The 19,561-nt window shown below is 46.2% G+C and overlaps 1 protein-coding gene across 5 annotated transcripts in view; it reads right to left on the reverse strand.

The window, feature by feature from the left end:
- Positions 1 to 5,509: 5,509 nt before the first annotated feature.
- The window catches only part of MAPKAP1 (mitogen-activated protein kinase associated protein 1), a 137,907-nt gene continuing 123,855 nt past the window's right edge, over positions 5,510 to 19,561 (reverse strand). For all 5 annotated transcript variants that reach the window (XM_019541049.1, XM_019541046.1, XM_019541045.1 and 2 more), the window contains 2 exons: positions 8,929 to 9,026; positions 5,510 to 6,112 (listed from right to left, as the gene is read on the reverse strand). In XM_019541049.1, the coding sequence (XP_019396594.1) occupies positions 5,987 to 6,112; positions 8,929 to 9,026 (224 nt within the window). In that variant the 3' untranslated portion in view covers positions 5,510 to 5,986. The remainder of the gene's footprint in view (positions 6,113 to 8,928; positions 9,027 to 19,561) is intronic.

A 19,561-nucleotide genomic window follows, 5' to 3' on the forward strand; every position in this document is an offset into this window, starting at 1 on the left:
ACACACACACACACACACACACACGCATAGATTCATACACACATATATACATACACGTGTATATATATATATATATACACACATACATGCATATGTATATATACATACACACATAGACACATACAGATAATATATACATATGTATACACACATACATACACATACCCACTTACACACACACATACATATATACACACACATATATACACCCACACGCATACACATCTCCATCTATACACACACATATATATACACACACATATATACACCCACATATACATACATATACAGCTATATATACGTACACACATGCATATCTACATATACACATACATGCATGCATATCTATATATGCATATATATTATATATACACATATACACATACATATATACAAATCCACATGTACATATATACACATACACACACATACACACACACACACATGCATTCACCAGCAGGCTAAGCCTTTCATTATATTAGAATATGTATGTGCGCACATGCCCAAGTCAGCTGCACCTCTTTAGCCAGGTCTTATGAATGGAGCCTTGTATTATTCCACATAAACAGATATCAGCCTATAATGTTCTCTTTCTGCACCAGTCACACGCCTCACATCAGAAGATCCATCATTGCCTGTGAAGGATTTGAACCCTGGTCTCTAAAATACAAACACAGCACCTTATCCCCTACACTACTGCAAACAATACAGTCTAATGCTTGGAACTAGTAGGTATCTTCTGTTGAGCCTGCTCCTCTGTGTCTCCCACATAGGAAGACAAAGCAAGCACCTGGCTAGCTTGGTGGTAGCAGGCTCCTGGTTCTAGACCTAGGTCTAACACCACATTTTCATCTTACTTCAGCTAAGGGGCATGGCTCCAGCTAGGTGAGAGCTGAAGTACCTTGCCCCAGGAGCATGGCAGGCAGCTGACCTGCCCTGCAGCAGGGCCATGAGCCCAAGTCCCTACAGGCTATAAGGTGCAACTCTAACTTAATTTTGGGGGCCACAGGATGAACTATTGCTCCCAAGTCAGGCAGTCTGGGAGGCAAGAGGCAGGGTCCTGAGTGGGCACCAGGTACTGCCTACTCTCTGCCTTCTACATGACCAGGCCAGGATGAGCAGGGCTTGCCCCAACCAGTGGCCAAACTCCAGGGTGCCTAATGAGGCCATGGGTTTGAGCTGTACTCTTAGTCCCTGCCTGAAGTTACCAGTGAGCCAAGAACAACACTGGCAGAGTACAGCAGCCCAGCCCTGCCCCTTCCTACCCAGGGAAGAGCTGTGTCCCAGGGCAGAGAAGGAAGGAGGCACAAGAGGCAGCCTGGTCCCCTGAGTGCCATGCACCCTACATTTGAGGGTCATGGTAGGGTAGGGCATGACCCTGACACACACCAGCCTCACTCACTTGGGGGTAAATTGCCCCAGGGTCTGGTTAGAGCCCTGGGGCATCTTGGGGGAATGCAGCTAGAGGAACCTTTACACTCACATGTAGCTTTGCAAGATGCTGTGCTGCCCCAACCATCGGCAGCTGGCCAGACCTTGGCGCTGTGCCGGGAGCGGGCACACAGGGAAGGCTGCATGCCGCATGGCAGAGTCAGAAGTTAAATGCTGGGAAAGAGACTCCTCCATCACCGGGAAAACAAAGAGCTGAGTGCACGGGACTTGAGGAACTGCCTGACAGTGATGGAACAGGATCATTTGAAGGATCATTATGAAGCCAAACATAGACTGCCCCGTTGCACCTATCCCGTGGAAACTTGCTGAGGGATGCAGTCTGCATGCTGCTCCCTGACTCTTTGCACGATAAGTGGAGGTACTGAGCTAGCACTCCCCAACAGCAGACCTAACTTGAGGGGGCATGTTCCCTCGCAACATACCCTCTTGAGTTAGGCCCAGCACCGCCAGGGATGAGGGTAGTACAGTGTTGGGGGGGCTGCGGGAGAAGGCCTCCCATATGCAGGGATGCTGCTGCCTGTGCTGTTGTGGCAGGTTGCAGCTGGCTTAAACCAGGAGCCACTCGAGGCAGAGATCCACTGGCTGTACCGGGCAGGATTCCAGCATGCACAGGCCCCCCCACTCACTCACCCACCCCTTCCTACTGGAGCTTCCCTACCACACACCCATCGTGCTGCTCCTTTGATGAGCACCAGGCACTCATGTCACCAATACAGGCAAAGGAAAGGGTGCATGGAAATAAGCAACGTGCCAAACATACAGCTGCTCACCAGCTCCATCAGCACGGCTTTGCTGACCTGCCCGCTCCCATCCTGTCCTGCCAGTTAACCATGATATGATGCTGTGTCACTTCTAAGGATCTTACATGAGGGGCATATCCAGGGCCAGACAACTTTGCCCATACGTCCAGCCCCAGCACCCATAGCTGCATGTAAGGGGGACTGGTTTTTTGTTACATAGGTGGGCAAATGCCCAGGCCTGCAGCAGATGTGCAGGAAGAGGTGAATGCCCTTCGCAGGCCTTAGATGGTAATTAGGAGACTCTTATAGTACTCAGTGAACAGCAAAGTACTTGCGTGAGAAGTCATCCTTGTCATGGGGAACAGCAGCTACAATATTCTGCCCAAACCTAGTAACAAGGCATGGAACGAACAGCTTGCTTAGCTGACCCACTTGAATGCCCATCTGAATCAATTAAATCTGCAACTACCTGGGCAGCATCAGCCCGTGATGGAGCGGTGTTCAGCTGCCCACAAATTGCAATTGTGACCCCTGGTTTAACTCCTTCAGCTGCCCCAAAAGCACAGAAATGTCTGCTTGGGGAGAGGTGCTGCCCTTCTGCCCCCTGGACATTTTCCTTGGTCAGGAGGCCTGGCTCCTGGCTTCTGATTTTTCCAAAATAAAATGACTCTGTACCTGGGAGCAGGTCTGCTTGGATCTAGTGAAAAACTTTGCCAGTTTCCATGCCCTGCACTAGAGGAGAAAAGTAATTGGCACTCTCTCACTCTCTGCCTTCCCAGCCTGGAGGAAAAATAGCCGCCTTCATTCTGGGTGTGTGAGAGAGACAGAGACAAAGTGGGCATGCAGTGGGTGTGCACTGAGCGGGTGGGTGTCTGTGTGATGAATTTATGGTGGGCAAGTTACGTGTATGCTGCTCTGCAAGTGCTGAGGTCAAGTCTGGGTTGCCTTCTGGAAAAGGCCCATCTTCGCCTCCGTGTGTCTCTGCCATGGGTTGAACCTTTTGCAGTCTCGGGCAGTGGTGGCTGCAAGACAGAGCCCATCCCTCAGGGAGCGACAGCAGAACATCAGTGGCTCCAACTCTCCAGGTCCACCTCGCTCTGCCCAGTCTGAGAAAACACCTTGTCGGCATGTATCTGGGTGCTGCATTGAGGTGCTACAGAAAGGAATGTGCTTTTGGGCCCATTCACAGCTGCGATTTTCAGAAGCTGGTTGAGTACCTCTGCATGCTCCCCTTTGTACAGTGCCTCCCACCAACAACTGTGTGATGGCCTGACTGTACAGCATGGCATGCAGCCCGCACAGAGGCTGGAGGACCCTGCCTGGGCATCATCTTCTGGCCTGCCCTGTACTGCTGGACTCGATGCATCTACCTTGGCCTGGTGAAGAGCTTGCTGGCTACCTATCCTCTGGTTTCTGCAGGTCTAGGTACTTCAATCCTAGCCAGCTACACCCTGCCTGTCCCTCCCATGCGTCTCAGTTGAGGTGGAGGTCTCTCACAGTTTAATTCAGGCCAGGTTGCAGCTCACAAGCACACCTGTGCCCTGTACCCCCGTGCCTACTGGTTTCCTAGCTTGTCCAAACTCAGATGCAATAGCTGTTGCAAACGCAGTTTCCATCCCATGGACCTGTGCTGCCTGGGAAGTGTTGGCTAACACACCAGCACCACCAGCACCACAGCCATGGTCTTTGTGAAAGAATTGTTCTTTTAAAAGGGCAGCACAACTTTAGGGCCATACCATCTAAGGGACCTGTTTGCTTTCTGATGTGGCGATGCAAGTCATTTGTATAAAGGACTTCTAGCACTAGCATCTCTGCCTGGACGTGCAGAATACACAATCCCTCCTGTCAAACACCCATCATTTGCATGTGCAAATTGTTGCAGTTTTGCTCACTGACAATATAGCCAAAAAACCCCAAGGGTTTGAAACTCTGGAACTGAGCCTTTTCAATAAAATCAGAATCTCAAGGCTTTAATGAAAGCAAAATGCTGCACACGTTGATCACCTGCTAACAGCAATTATATACTGGGAGACAGCAACAGAATTTGATACAGTAGCCCTTGCACACCAGCATTACGGTAATCAAAAACAACGTACCATGGAAGACGGATGCTGCTTTTCATCCTCTTGCAGGTTTCTTTTCAGTTTGATTATGGGAATCAAAACTGGCTAGCAAAGAGCATGTTCACACAACAGTTTTAATGTTAAATTGTTCAAGGGTGATTAAATCAGCATGGTTTGAAGAGGTTTTGCTCTGTTGCTTCTGTGCCGTGTTTGTGCCAGTAAGAGTTAAAAATGTAAACACCGGGCTAGAAAATATCTCTGTCTCTTACTTCTGTGTTGCACAGCAGTAATTGGGGAAGACTGGTGCCTGGGGGAAGAACAGGCATCTTCTGCCAGGAGGGAGGACAGGAGTTCCTCTCCTGAAAGACATGCTCCACAGCAACTTTGGGGGGCTTCTGTGGCACAGCTCCAGATGGAGTAAGCTGAAAGTTTAGACTGAGATTCTTGATGTAACACCTGAAGGAGAAGCAGAGTTCTCTGCCTAAACTACACTAAACTGTTAAAGCTGAGAGAGGTGTTAAGTGCAGAACCAGAGTTAGGACATGGGACCAATCAAGCTCACTACAGGTCAGCCTCACCACCAGGCCATCAGAAGGGAAGAACTGAAATCTGGTAGCCCTGCACGCTTCCACAGGACGGTGTTATTCTTCATCCTCGCTTCTGCCTCTTTGTAGCACAGCTGTACGCATCACTGCAGATTCAGAGAGCTATAGTTTAATGACTTGCAGAAAGTGAGAGAAGACCTTCCTGGTGAACTGAACCACAACAACAAAGGCAGCTGTCAGTGCCCCTGTCCCCATTTATATGCTCCCCCGCTCATTGGAGATGAGCAAGGCTGGGATGGTTACAGAGCTCAGTACAAATTAAGTCTTTTACTGAAGTGACTGAAGTGAGAAAAGAAAATGTGCAGTTATTTCTTGATCCGCAGCGGACACTCAAGAAGAGACAGCTCGGCCGCCTCGTGCGGCACCCGGGAGCTACTAGGTCATCCTCCCACAAGAAGTGCAGACCCTGTGTCTGTGGAATGACTCCCAAAACATGGCTACAGTTTTCAAAATACCTTCAGCAGAGGCCACTTCCAATACGACATCTTCACAGAAGAAAAATGCAGTTGTCAAAAAGGTGCATGGAAAAGAAAACAGACTCCACTGCAGAAACCTTTCTTCAACCCTCAGCTGTTTCATGACAACTCCACAGACTTGAACAACAGCTGAAATCCCCCCCACAAAGAACCGCATGTAGTGTGAACCTTGAGAAAGATCACGTTTGTTTATTAATAGTAAAAATGGATACATTTGTCCTACAGTTTTAGAAATTTGATCATATCGCAAGCACGCGTGCGTGTGTGTGTATGTGTATTACAGATGTATATAATTTATTCTAATCAGGCTGTGCAACAATTTATAACCACATCTTTCCTTGCAATTGTACATAATACATCAATTGTACACCACCAGCCTATGCCCTTCTCGTTTTTCTAATCAAAGGACTCTGAAGCGTAACAGTCCCCTTTTCGGTTGATATGGCTCTTTGTTTTCGTCAAAAGGGAGACTCCCATCACCAGCGCGGGATCATCTGCCAACCACAAGAGACTGCAATATTGACTCTCCTCCTGGGCTGCCCGTGCCTGTTGGCAGCAAGAACGCTGTAGTTCTGGCTCCCACCTGTCTCAGGCTGTTGGGAGCTTCTCCTCCTCCAAATTGGTAGACAGTTTTTGCTCTAGGCGAGACATTACTGCTGTCCTGATTTCTTCTCCTTCTGGAAACTAAAGCTTGTTCTCCTGCTCAGTTTTCTTTGTTTCTGAGCAAAGTAATCTGCTCTGGCTGTACTTGCTCGGGATTCTAGAATATAGTTAACCTGGAAAACACAAAAACGAGGCTTCATTTCAGCCATTCTCCACTGGACCAGCCGGAGAAGGACAGACCTTTCCCCCAAGGATGGATGATCTACTCAAACCTGTCTCCAGTAAGAACAAGACGGAAACTGTGGAGAACGCTCCAACCCCCAAACCAGGTCCCCTTTATGGCTGTGGCTTCATAACTCGTCTCCCTTGTCACCTGGGAATGGAGCTGCCGGGCTTCCCATCATCACCAGAAGAGATGGCAACACAGGAGATATGCTGAAAGGATGCAGTACTTGACCCTGTTGTTCTGCCACTTGCTAGCCAAATAGCCAGATGAAAGCAGTAAGTCACAAAGACCCATGGTGCTGACCTGATGCATTCATCAGCATCAATAACAGGTTGCATCAGATATAATAAAAATAATTCTTTCATTATGATGTTTGCATATTCAGTCAATCCCATCCTTGTCGTGTGTTTTGGCACATATGACTTGATAAAAGCATTTAAAAATGATATTTAACAAGCCTGCTATCCCCTAAATTTATTATCTCCAGTGCTTTGTGATAATCACATAGATAATTTTAATGGAAGGTTAATGCACGAATCAAAAGATAAAAATGCCCTTTGGTCTGCCATTAGCTGGTTAATCTGCTGTGGCTTAAAACTTGCACAATTTTATGCACTGTAGAGTGTTTCACTTTCATTGCATATTACAGCTTAAGGCATAAAAATATAGGGAGTTTTCATGGTCAATAAAGCCTCACTCTGTCACCTGATCATGTGAAGAACCTAATTTGAAAACTCTGATTTCTCTGCATCTCCTAAAGCCTGTGGAATGAGAGAGAAACAAAGGCCTAAATTGGTAACCAGTATCTGAACCTGGAAAGTGTTTAATACGGAGAGGCTATACCATAAATAAAAGGCACAGTGCATTATTGTATTCAGTGATATCTGCTATCTGAATAGGTTTCTTGTCCACATCAGTCGGTCTTTTTAGTCTTCCAAAAAGTATGCTGAATACTCTTAGGTATATCATGAGATCTAGAGTGGAACAGCTTATTTAAGACAAAGTTGGAACAAAAAATCCAGTGTAGAAGTTTATGAATTTAGTGCAAAAATAGTTAAATTTCAGCTCCTAGGGCATGAACTAAACTACAGTGTTTTATCATATGTTAGTTATGTAGCACTTCTATGGTCTTTACACAGAAAACACCATTAAGCATAGGGAATAGCATATAAAACATCACTTAAAATTTTAAATTGCTATAAAAATAATAGATTGCAGAAAATTAAGTTTAATCTTCCAACTGTATTATGATCATTTGTTTCAGAAAGTAAATCAACCTGTGCGTATAACAAGCCATTATAAAAGCAAATGGTTATGATAAAATATTCTTAAAACATAAAATATTGGGGTGGAAAATGCTGTTCTTTGTATGAAGACATGCAGTTGGAAAGCATTTGTGGAAAGAGCAGGAGAGAATCATTGTCCTGCCAGAATGAGGATGCTCTGCTTGATCCCTGCTTGAAGTCATAAACCTGGCATCAGTCTAGGACCATGGAAATTATTTCGACATCAAATACAGGTTTATAATTTTACTGAAGCCCTTCTCAAATCTTTGAATAATATTAACAGCAGCCATAAAACACCCTGAAGCATAATGGCATTTTTATTTAAATATTCTCCTACTCAACTTGCAAGAGTTCCTTTAGTTAACTCCACTGAGAAGCTGCAGGGAGCTCTTTGCAAGTTACTGTTAACACTGGCTGTTTGAAACAGCAGCACACCCAGTAATGCCAGGGTTCCTGCTCCTCACTGAGCGCCTCATCGCGCCAGGAACAGCCATTCCCAAACTGCCAACAACCACACCTCCTGCTTCGTAGAAAACCAAGACATTACTGCTGGGCAGCTGATTTGGACTGCTCCGTTATTTATCTGCAATTTAAAGTTTGTGGGTGTTGGATCAACTGCCTGCTGCCCAGGCCTTAGTTGCATCTCACCTGTAAAAGGCAGTAAGAATACAGTACCTGGCTGAGCAGGGCAGGGCCACTGAACTCTGCGGTCGCGCAGTGCACCGAGATCCCTGCATGGGAGTTTGCTCTCTTGGACACTGCCACTTGGACTCCAGGTCTCCAAGGTCCTGGCCACGTCAGTGGCCCCAGACAATTTAAAGGAGCTACTCGCGCACTTCAGGTCAGAGCTCACTTATCCTGTCACCTTGTGCTTGGACTGTGTTACTCTCCACTCAGGAGCATCCAGACCCATCTGGATTGTAACCCTAGTGGATTGCTGGAGGTGGGAAACACATTGGTGCTAACCCCTCACAACCCCATACTGACCAGCAGCTTTGAGGTGAGGTGGGTAGCAAATAGATGAAGCTTACTGGTTTCTTGGGCGATAAAATTCCTGCTGGACAACAGAATAGCTGCAGGATTTGAACACTGAGCACATGCATCCATGAGCTGGTAGTGTCCTGAGGGTTAATTTACCTTCAAACTCCTGGAGTACATTCACTATTTAAGATGCAAACACCCTAAACAAGGTAAAAGCTGTGTGATGATTGTGGAAACTGGCATCCTCCAGAAATCAGCTATTAGCAAGGGAATTGGCTCTGTGCTTGTGTAGGAATAGACCCCCCAGACTCCTGCAACACAAATACAGTGTACAAAGCCAGACTGTTCAGCAGCAACCATGTGCAAGGTCCTCAAACACTGCTGAAGCTCCCTACCAGTCACACATTTCTAGAGCTGTCTGGGTATTTCCAGCTCTTGCATCTAGCGAGTGGTAAAACTCTGAGCATTTTGGGCCATGGCAAAATTCAGAGCCTACCTTTAGTACGATTTCATTGACAGTAGCAGCATCTGATTCAAAGTAGAGGTGCTTGTAGTCATGATTTTGTAAATATGTAAGTTTAAATATTGCATGACCTGGAAAGATAAAAAAAAAAAAAAATCATGTTCAGAACACTCCTCAAGTTTCAGCAAAGCTCGTGCGCTTGACAGAAGAAAAACACAGATGGTGATCTTAGCGTACCATCGGCACAACAGAAGGAAGCCATGAAATGCTGACAGGCTTCTCATGTCATTTCAATTTAAGGCAAGTGGTGGCTTACACAGGAGCAGCTGAACGTCTTTCAATAAAGTTCATTTTCCCATCACATCCCACTGTAGGGAATGCAAAAATCTATCAAATGGCTAGTTAGGTCCCGTTCAGCCCTAGACCATATTTCAGTTAAACTGCTGCATTAGAACTACTTTGTGAAACTATCCACTGTATAATCATCGCATGCAGGAGATAAGTGTTATACTTAAAATAAAAGGCCAATTAACCCCAGAATTATCACTGTAACAATAAAATAACCAGCTACTCGAGGCAAAATAAAACAGTGCTGTGATTTTAAAACGAGCAAAACCTTGGTAGAAACGCCACCACACAACCGCTCTTTCCCAGCAGGAATCCTGCCACTGACATGGGGGACAAGGCAAAACTAAACTAAATCGTGCTCCTTAGTCATGTGCTAATGGATAGGCCCGGGCTGTCCACCAGGCAAAGGGCATAACAGCCTTTGCTTGCCTGGGCATTTGAGGATTTGAGCAGAAACCCAGCACCCTCCTGACGCAAGGCGTCTCCATCAGTTCTCATTTCATTCACTTCAGATCAAAGGGCAAAGCTGCAATGGTAAATTCGCCTCTTCCGGCAGGAAACCTCATCCAACGTCTTATTTACATTATCTGATTGTTCAGATTTCCCAAAGTAAACTGAGATACGCTAGGAATCTGTGACCAACAAACGCGAGACCTCAGTATTTTATCGTGGCATGTTAATTAACCACCATTATAATGCACTAATCAGGCATATAAATTCTCTATTGAAAAATTGGCTAATAATTAAAAAAAGACTTTAAATCATTTGACAAACGAAGCTCTGGCGGTACTAAAAATGCTGGAATTCTTGGCGGCAAGCTAATCAGCATGCTAATGTATTCACGGCTCGCTCCTGCTCGGGACTGAATTCAGCATCTTTTAGCATTCCAAGAGCGCACGTGTGCGCACACGCTGCTCACAGAGACATGACAAACCCTGGCGAGTTATCAGTGTTTACAGCTTCCTCGTGTACCAGCTGATGTTACACGCCGGAGTTTTACAGATCGTTATACAAATGAGCGTCAGGAAACAAAAGGTGCCAGGGACCGCAGGCTGGAAGCCCAGAGGACTCTCCTCACCAGGGGTGAACGGACGGTCTTTTTAATTGCTCCATGCACCAGATTCCTGTGGCTGGGCCTGCAGCCTCTCCTTCCAGGTTTGCCTTTCTCCTGTCTGCAGGGCACACAGCTCCCTCTGCGGTGCAGCCAAGGCAGGCCGGCTGTTTGGAGGGCTGTCGGCCTGGGTAAATCATGTCACACTCCTCTGGCTCTGTCCTGCCCCCCTTAGCTTCTCTTGTCTACTTGACTGTAAGTGCTGCAGGGCAGGGGCAGTCTTACACCACACATCTGCCTGTGCCCAGCATGGAGTGGGTTCCTGTTTCAGCTGCGTCCTCAGCACAAGTGCGAGAGACGTGCTACAAGCACTGCCTGGCCTCAGGACAAGTTACCTGAATTCCTCAGGGTTCTTCCTTCTCTTTCTTCTCACAACACATGTGACAGACCAAACCATGACCATGACCATGGCATCCCGGGGGAAAGGGTAGCTTCAGAGGGCTGCTTCTGCTCCAGAGGAGACACGCAGGCCACAAGACGCAGAGGGAGGATTCTGAACAGATCACTACCAACGCACCTTTCTCAGGCCCTGAGGCTATTGCCAGGAGTAGGTGACGAGCAAGGCTGCCACCCCGCAAAGCAGGAAGAAGGAAATTAAGTGACTTTGTAGGCTGGCTTCTGATGGGTGCAGAGAAACCTTGTCCAGCATCCCCGTCTCTTAAACCCGTGATTTGTCCTTCTTCCAGCAGTGGCACAGATCCAGCTGACAGAAGCAGAACATGGAATCATAGAAAAGGAGGGTTGAAGGGAGCTCAGGAGGTCACATCTAGACCAACCCCCTGCTCAGAGCTGGACCAGCCCCAACTACATCATCCCAGCCAGCACTCTGTCTATGCAGGTCTTAAACACCTCCAAGGATGGAGATCTCACCACCTCTCTGGGGAGCCTGTCCCAGTGCTTCACCACCCTCTTAGTGAAAAAAGTGCTTCCTAATAACTAACCTCAGCTTCCTTTGCTGCAGCGTGAGCCCATTGCTCCTTGTTCTGTCATTTGCCCCCACTGAGAACTGTTCAGCTCCATCCTCTTTGCAGCCCCCCTGCAGGGAGGTGAAGGCTGCTATCAAATCCCCCCTCGGCTTTTTCTTCTGCAACTAAATCAGCCCAGTTCCCTCAGCCTCTCCTCACAGGTCCTGTCCCCTAGCCTCCCAACCATTTTTATTGCCCTTCACTGGACTCTCTCTCTAATGTGTTCACATCCTTTCTGTAGCGGGAGCCCCAAGAACTTCATTTCAAGCACCTATTTTGGGATTTGAAAGAGTCAACCCTTTCAATGGCAGTTACAGTAGAGGATGCCAGTAATAACCCTTCAAAGGAAGCCTCTTAAATGTGAGAGATGGAAACAGGCTAGCGCTTGGCTGCCCTGAGAAAAGCAAGTTCACATTGTACTGGAAAAACCTCTGGAAAACACCCTGGAAAAGAACTGGGCTTCTCGATGCAACAGATCAAATGCATGAAGACAGCCCAGCGCTAAGCCCTGGCTGTGTGCTGTGCAGGATGCAGGCATGCCCACAGGGTGCCAGGTGTGGAGAGCAGCTTACCCAGCCCCCGTGCTCAAGGGGACCCGCTCCTTGCAGCCAGCTGGGAAAGCGCCGCAGGTGCCATGCACCGTTCACACTCCACTGCCGCCCTCTCCCCAGCCACAGGAGGAGTGCATCAGTGGAGACAGCACGACAGGGAGAACTGCACTAAGCTTTTGGTGCAGCCCTTGAAGGAATTCTGGCAACGTGGGCTCTTGGAGTGAATGAAACGGCAACCCTGGTGCTCCCTCCCCATTTCAGCACAGAGACCTGCCAGCCGGTCTGTGGTGAAATATTTGTGCCATCAACAATGCGGGCCAGGCCCACGATTTATATGCACTGACAGGTATTTAGAGAACAAAAGCCAAAAAGACTTTTCTTTAGAAAGCCCCATTATGGCCCTATGTTTATGTGTTTCCATGTCTGCATTATACTGCTTACTGTGTGAAATATTAGTTCACTGAAACCATCAGCTGGCACTTTGTTTTGTTACTTTTCTGGCCAGATGGAATTTATGAATTGCAAGGGATGGATTGATTTCCATTTCCAAGAGTACTTAAATATGTGATGTACGGTTCAAAGCCCTCTTTCCAATAGAACGTCACCCTTGATAATTCAGCGATCGATACGAGTTTCAATATTTTTATATTTCTATATAAAGAATATCTGGTGACAAGCAACAAGAGTGCAGGCAGCATCTCCCGGGCTCGTAACTCCAGTTCAGAGGACAGCCCAGGTGAACAGCCCAGATGAATCTGATTATTTTAATTCATTTTTTGCTGCCCTTCCACATGTCAAGGTGAATGTGTTCTGCTCTCGCCACGTATCTCTGGTGCTGCCCTTCCCTGCCTTCGCATGGGACCACAGGAGTATTTGCAGTGGCAAGAGACAGGTGAAGACTCATCACTTGCATGTGGATCGCCAACCCTCCAAAGAGGTGGATGTTGAGACCTGGGTGTGGTCCACTGCAGCAGCAACAGAGCCAGGAAATCCAGGTGGGGATTCACTGATCCTGCCCCAAACACAACCTTGCTGCCAACACGCTAGCCTGCAATACACAGCAAGATAGACAGCCAAAGACCGCGGAGATGGACGCCTCAGCACCGTCCTCCCGGGTATAAACAGCAGCAGATGTCTGCATGGTAACCCTGTCCTGATATCAGAGTCCTCTGAGGGCCATGGTCTGGCCTGGTCACTGGGATCTCCTCTATGCCATGACCGCCCCGTGATACACCCCATCAGAACACCAGCTCTCCTGACCAGCAAGGGAGGCTGGCAGGTGTCACTGAGGAGCTGGACATAGACTCTGGCACTTGCTGCCACACAAGCTATGAAGGATCCTGGACTGCGCCACTTTTAGAACAAAACACAAAATTACTTCCTTCCACTTCACCTTTCATAGCAAACTCTGCACAGACACACACACACCCACATTACAGCGACCAGACAGAGCCCACAAATGCTATGGACTAACTGTGCCGTTTCTCCAACAGGCTGTGAACAAAGAGACTGCTACTATGATGATGGAAGCTGCATGCATGTAGGCAGATACCAGAGCGGACCCTGCACCTTTCAAAGACAGCAGCACATGCACAATACCACTCTGCCAGGCAGAAATGTCAATTCTGGAATGTCAGAAAACAAACCCAGAAAAAACTGTCAGCTGGACAACAGGAAACATTACCATGCTTCCAAGGATGCCTCAGTGTAAAAACCGTTGTGCGAAACAAGCGACATTTTATTTAAAAACAATGGGAATGAAAAAAAATCCAATGTATGAAAGAGATTTGTCATCAAAAATACAAGTCCTCACAAATCTGGCTCCTGGTCCAGTTTCAATAGCCACCATTGCAAGACCACAAGAGAACAAGCAAGCCCAGGAGCCTCAGTGTAACTAGAGGGCTGATGAGCAGAAGCATCCATTTGATGCTGAGTTTACACGTGCCCAGAAAAGGAAACTCAAGCTGCCCCTGCAGCCCCAGCTGAGTTTATAATGGTCACCTTGGCCCTGAGGATGCAGTTGCCTCCACGCAGACAGGCCCTCCCTGTGTCCGGCCCCTCCCAGGCTCCGTTCCTACGCAGAGCGGTGACCAACGCATCCTGATCCTATTCCTGCTTAACTTCTGCTTCGCCAGGTCCCTCACAAGCCTCTCCATGGCCAAGAAGATCTATCTGTTGTAGGTGCCCTCTGACCTTAATCCCATACTTTGATCAATCTTTTCTACCCTTAGAATGCTAATGAGTCCCCATGTGAATTACAAAATGGGTGTGTGTCATTCGTACCGAGGCCTCCGAGGACATGAAGCTAATTTGGAGGAGAGGAAGGCTTCCCCTTCAGCTTTGTTTTTTAAGTCCTTACATTCTGCGTGACTTGGTTCTTATACTACTTTGTTCACCCAAGAGGCAAGAGGAGCGGCCAGTTACAGGATAAACAATGCCCCTTTGGCAAGCCTCGGCACCACTGCACATGGGTCTGTCACTGCCTTTTCCCATCTGCATTTCTCCTCCATGTTTGAGGAGAAAAACACTGCTGTTTCCTCATATCTACAGTGTGTTGGAGCTGAGCTGTATGGCTGAACTGCACTTTCTGGAATGATGGGGTTACCAGATTTTGGTAGAATTTCAACTTTTACAGTAATTGAGGAATCTTTCCCAAAATTTCTGAAAAACAGTTTTGGAAATCTCGTGTGTGTGTGTGTGTGTGTGTGTGTGTGTAGAAAGATATATATTTTTATATACACATATGCATATAGATATGTGTGTGTGTGTGTGTGTGTGTGTATCTATACAGTTATAGATCTATCTATACACACATACATATCTATAGCTATATAGATACACCCCCCCCATAGTTATGTAAAGTGCCTTTTGCTTCCACTCACATGAGTGAAAGCAACTTTTCACTTCTTTATCAAAGAAATGAAACACTTTTTAATGGGAACATGGTCTGGAAAAAAAAACCCACACGTTTCTCACATAGCAAATGACTCTGATTTCTACAAGAAAGAAGAGAATTGTTTTTTCTCCAGAGCTCAGCCATTACCAATCTCCTTTCACCAATTTTACCCTTTTTAAAATTACGTACTCCGAGCTGCATAAATTAGACCGCTAATTAGGTAAAGGATGAAAAGAATATTCATGAATTGGAGGAAATAGAAAACAAACATGGCAACATGCAAATTTATGTTAATTTTTTATTATACCTTGATGATTGCTTTGTCATTACAGGGCCATAAGGCAGGAGTCAACAATTAAGAGTTATTAGTGGAATAAATAGCTGGAGAAAGGCCTCTCTGAAGAAGAAAATACTTATGGCCTCATTTGACATTATCAGAATTCCCCCCCCATGTCAAAAGTTAATATTGTAACTGGGCCAAACCCCAGCTTCTGTTGCTCTCAGGAAGCTTAGAAGAGACCACAAAGAGTTAAGAATAAAGCAGCAGACAAGCAGAGACTTAAGAAAGTAACGTGTACAAGGCAGAGGCAGTGTTTCTACACAAACGTAAATGTATTTAAAACGCTTTAAATGGAGTCCTGTTCTGACACCTTTCCCAGCAATTTCTGCCTTTCATCCCAGAGTGCCAGGGCAGGGACTGGGTTTGTGATGGTCCTGGCTCAACATATCCCACAAGGGTGACCTGTGAGGGATCTCCTGGTCCTGCCCAAATGCAGCTACGACATCACTGCTGTAGTCGTCTCGGCAGCCACACAAAACCTTCCACAGGGTGCAGTGGGAAAACCTACTGCGCAGTCACTTATGGGACGGAGCACTACTTGGCCTGTTCTCCAAGGCCGCAGAGGAGCAGCGGTTCTGTGATACAGGGGACGGTGGGGCTGTGTTCAACCCAATTTACAGCTTGGTAAACACAGCAGAGGGGCAAAGTGACTGGCCCAAAGTCACCCGAGGAGGCAGTGGCACCATCAGGCAGAGTGCTGGTTTCTGGGATCCCAGTTGCTCATTCTAGTCATCAGCCCACCACGTGTCTCTTCCTCCTAACACAGGACCCTTGGTATCGTAAAGTGAGGCGCCGGGATTTCTCTCATGGCCATGAGAACTAAAGTCTGAGCAGTCTCTGCATCGCAACAGCATCTCATGTTAACAGATATTAAGCTCAGGGCCCCTGTGTTTGGAAGAGCTGTTTGAAGCCCAGGGAACCCGTCTCCCTGCATGATGCTCGCTCTGAAGAGGTGCGTTTCAGAAGGTGATCTGTATTTCAGAAGCAGTGGCCACAGCAGAAACCACAGCTGAAATGTCAACCCCAGCGAGTCATTGGTAAAAATCCTGTAGACTTGAGCAAGTCGGGATTTCACCCTGGCTCTCTCATGTAAAGTCCCTTTCAGAACAAGGGATCGCCTCAGGGAGAATGAATGACCTTCATGTAAGTATGGTGCCCACCAAATGTGTGTGACAGGGAGCTGTCTTTCTGTGGTTGAGCCCATTCTTTTGGGGACACTTTTTCCTTGTGTTGTCTTACAGCCCCTTTAAGAAACCCTACTAATAGCAGAAGCCTCATTTCCAGGGTTCTTGAAAGCAGAGCTGCAATTAAGCATGTGACTACTTTTGCGTCAAATTATGCCGGCTATTCGCGTCTGGTATTTTTATCCTTCATGAAATTACATCAAAGCAGAAATCTAACAAAGGTTTTTGCAGGAGCTCTGAAAACCGAGGTGGCGCCCAGGGTTGCCCAAAACCTCTTCCCCAGCAGCCTTGTTTTGGAAAGAGATGATAAATAAATCAAAATGCACTAAGCAGTGCTTCCACATGGCAATCGCCTCCTTCACTGCGTCTGCACCTCATCAATCACGCTATTGTCTGCTTGAAAGGTGAGCCTTGTAAATGTCATATCCACTCAAGCCCAAGGAGAAGCAAATCAAAATGCAGCAAGGAGTTTTAATTGGATAGTGTAATTAAACTAAAAAACCCCAGCAGACTAGCTTTGACAGGATAGATGAAGACCCCTTTTAATAGGGCTACGAAACATATTTGTTAAAAGGATGAGGCAACGCGCACTCCTGATTGTGCTCCAGAGTACTTTTATGAAAAGGCTATTCAATAACGGATGTATTTAATAAGTTAAGCTCAGTTCTGTTTGGTACGTGGGCAGGAATCTCTCTTACCTAGAAGTAAACACGTCAGAGCTAAGCTGTCAGGCACCGACCAGGCTACCCACTGCATCGGTGACATGGGCAAAACTAGATTACTTTCCTTGGAAAAAACTTTCTCTGATGGATCAATCCTCACACAACTGATGCCAGAGGTGATCGACTGACCTCAGCAGTCGTGCAAAGAAAGTAACAGCAGACTGACCCGATACAAGCAGCACAATCGCTCGGTTACCCGGCACAGGTCTCAGCCTGGCTTCCAGAAGTTTGGGCAGAGGTTTGAGCTCAGCGTGGGATACAGCACAAAATGGCAGACAGTTACGTGCACCTGTGTTCATTTGCTTGCTTATCTCGCACATGCAAGTATGGCATCCTTTTTTAATCTTCTTTCTTCACATCACATACTTCAGAGCTTTTTTTCCCCCTGAGCCCAAAGTCCATGGATGCTTTTTCAGAGAAACCTATTCCTCAGTCCCCTGAACAAGAACCTATGCCTTGCCCTTGGTCAGATAAACATCTTCATTTATTATTCCGGATACTGCCTGGCCCAGGGAAAGGGCCATAACTCTGGTCACTGGCATAAAAGCCACATCGTGCAAGAGCTGTGTCATTCACACAACAGCTCTCACAATTCCCGTGAGCTCACCAAAGAGCCCCGAGTGCCAGGCCTTTGTTTAGACTGCCCTAGTACTTGGGGTGCCAGGAAAGGTGCTGGGTGGCCATCACAGCAGCAAAAGCGCCTGTGAACAAGACACTGGCTACAAAATTTTTCAAAACGTTATTGATCATTTGAATGAAATGGACAAGCAAGTTTTACTCTGCTCTAAAAGAACCCACTGCACTGTGAAATGCTGCACCATACTACACACGCTGAACAAAACAGGCTATAAACTGTGGAATCGAGCCCTTTCATAATCCAATAACCAATTCATTAACTGAGCTTTGCCCAATGTACATAAGCCAAAGGAACTTGATACTGAATTAAAACATCAAATACCTTTAGCTTTAAATGAAAACTACATAAAAGCATTTCAGCCATCAATTTGGCTATCACTTACAGCCAGTATGAATTCTGCTGGAAAAGCTATTTTCGTGCAGATGTGGAATTCAATGGGAAAGACTGACTCGTGTAGCAACATCAATCAAAATGTCGGCTCTGTTGGCAGCTCTCGACAGTAAGGCAGGTTCAAAGGTCACAGGATAAAGAAAAAGCCAAGCTCTGGTTCAGTTCTAATATCTCCTTGCTAGAAGTCTTGCAAAGGTACCTACCCCCTTCTGTATTAGGCTGCTTTCATTAATCTTCTTGCCATCTTCTTTAACTAGTCATGCAGAACCGCTCGATAGCAAGACATATAATGGGGAGGCCCTGTGCCTATTACCAGGTTAACATTCTGTTAAGCCCCAGTGCAACAATGGAATAGGAATTTAAAGGAAATCTTAAGCTGCAGGGTGCAATGCAGGCAATTAAATTACAACTTGAAGTTACCGATGTATTTGCAAGCTATAGAACAGAATGCCTTTGTTTTAACTACCTTAGCATTAAGGATAGTTGATCAAACACTCATGATCCTCATTATTCAATAAAAATATGGATAATAAAGGAACATTATTCAGTGTTTTAATTTCATTAGCAAAGAAACCAGGCTTTTGCAACCCTTGTCAAAGAGTTACAAATGGAAAAGATTCAGTTGATTTGGAGACCACAGCGTCACCAGACTAATTTATCCTCAATTCTACAAAAGGCCTTTCTTGAAAACTACTAATCCCCTACAAAACTTCAGTGCTTGATCAGTGTTCTCCTTCTGCAGATGTTGTGGTAACCCTAACCAGCAAGAGGGACAGCAGCACATGCATCAATCAGAGCTCACACTTTGTCTATACTGCACCTTTTAAAAACAGGCAATGGGTTGTTGCACTGAAGTTTTATCCTTGTTCAAATAAAGTAAGAGGCATTAACAGAATCAGATTTCCTTAAATTACACTATTGCAAGGGGCTATAATTGTATTACACCTATTATGTTGCTTCCTTAAGACTTTATATTATGTACACTTAATTGAGATACAGAGCTCTTTTCAGCTATAAAAATGACAGCTACTTCATTAAGGTTTAAATCTTATTTCTTAATGATAGGATGCTTCCTTTCAAGATTCGAAACCTGCAGAATCTTTTCTGATAATCAGACTGAACCTGATTTAAACAAGCACTTTGTGTACAGCACTTGCAGATTCTAATGGCATTTGATTTAGCGAGTAAGGTCATTACTACTTCTCCCTGTCTGAATGCAAGGAATCTGATTTAATTTGTCAATAAAGCTTCTTATGCTATACCTGGCTTAGCACAAGGCACACAAAAATCACCAGCCACTTGTGGCAACACCCCCAACACACCCCCAAACAAGATGTTAAAGATACTCTGAATAACTGGGGACAGCTGCATTTGGACTTTCTGTGGGTGCAGCCCTAAGTGGTGTGAACTTCTGAGCTGGAGAAGTTGTGGTTTCTTGCTAGAACGCTTTCAGTTCATCTGTAAATACTGAAAACGTGCTCACTAAAGTTGCACAGTTCCATGTCCTTTAACACTCATAGGG

This window comes from Crocodylus porosus, unplaced genomic scaffold (assembly GCF_001723895.1).
Source record: "Crocodylus porosus isolate Cpor-Errol unplaced genomic scaffold, CroPor_comp1, whole genome shotgun sequence".
Lineage (NCBI taxonomy): Eukaryota > Metazoa > Chordata > Crocodylia > Crocodylidae > Crocodylus > Crocodylus porosus.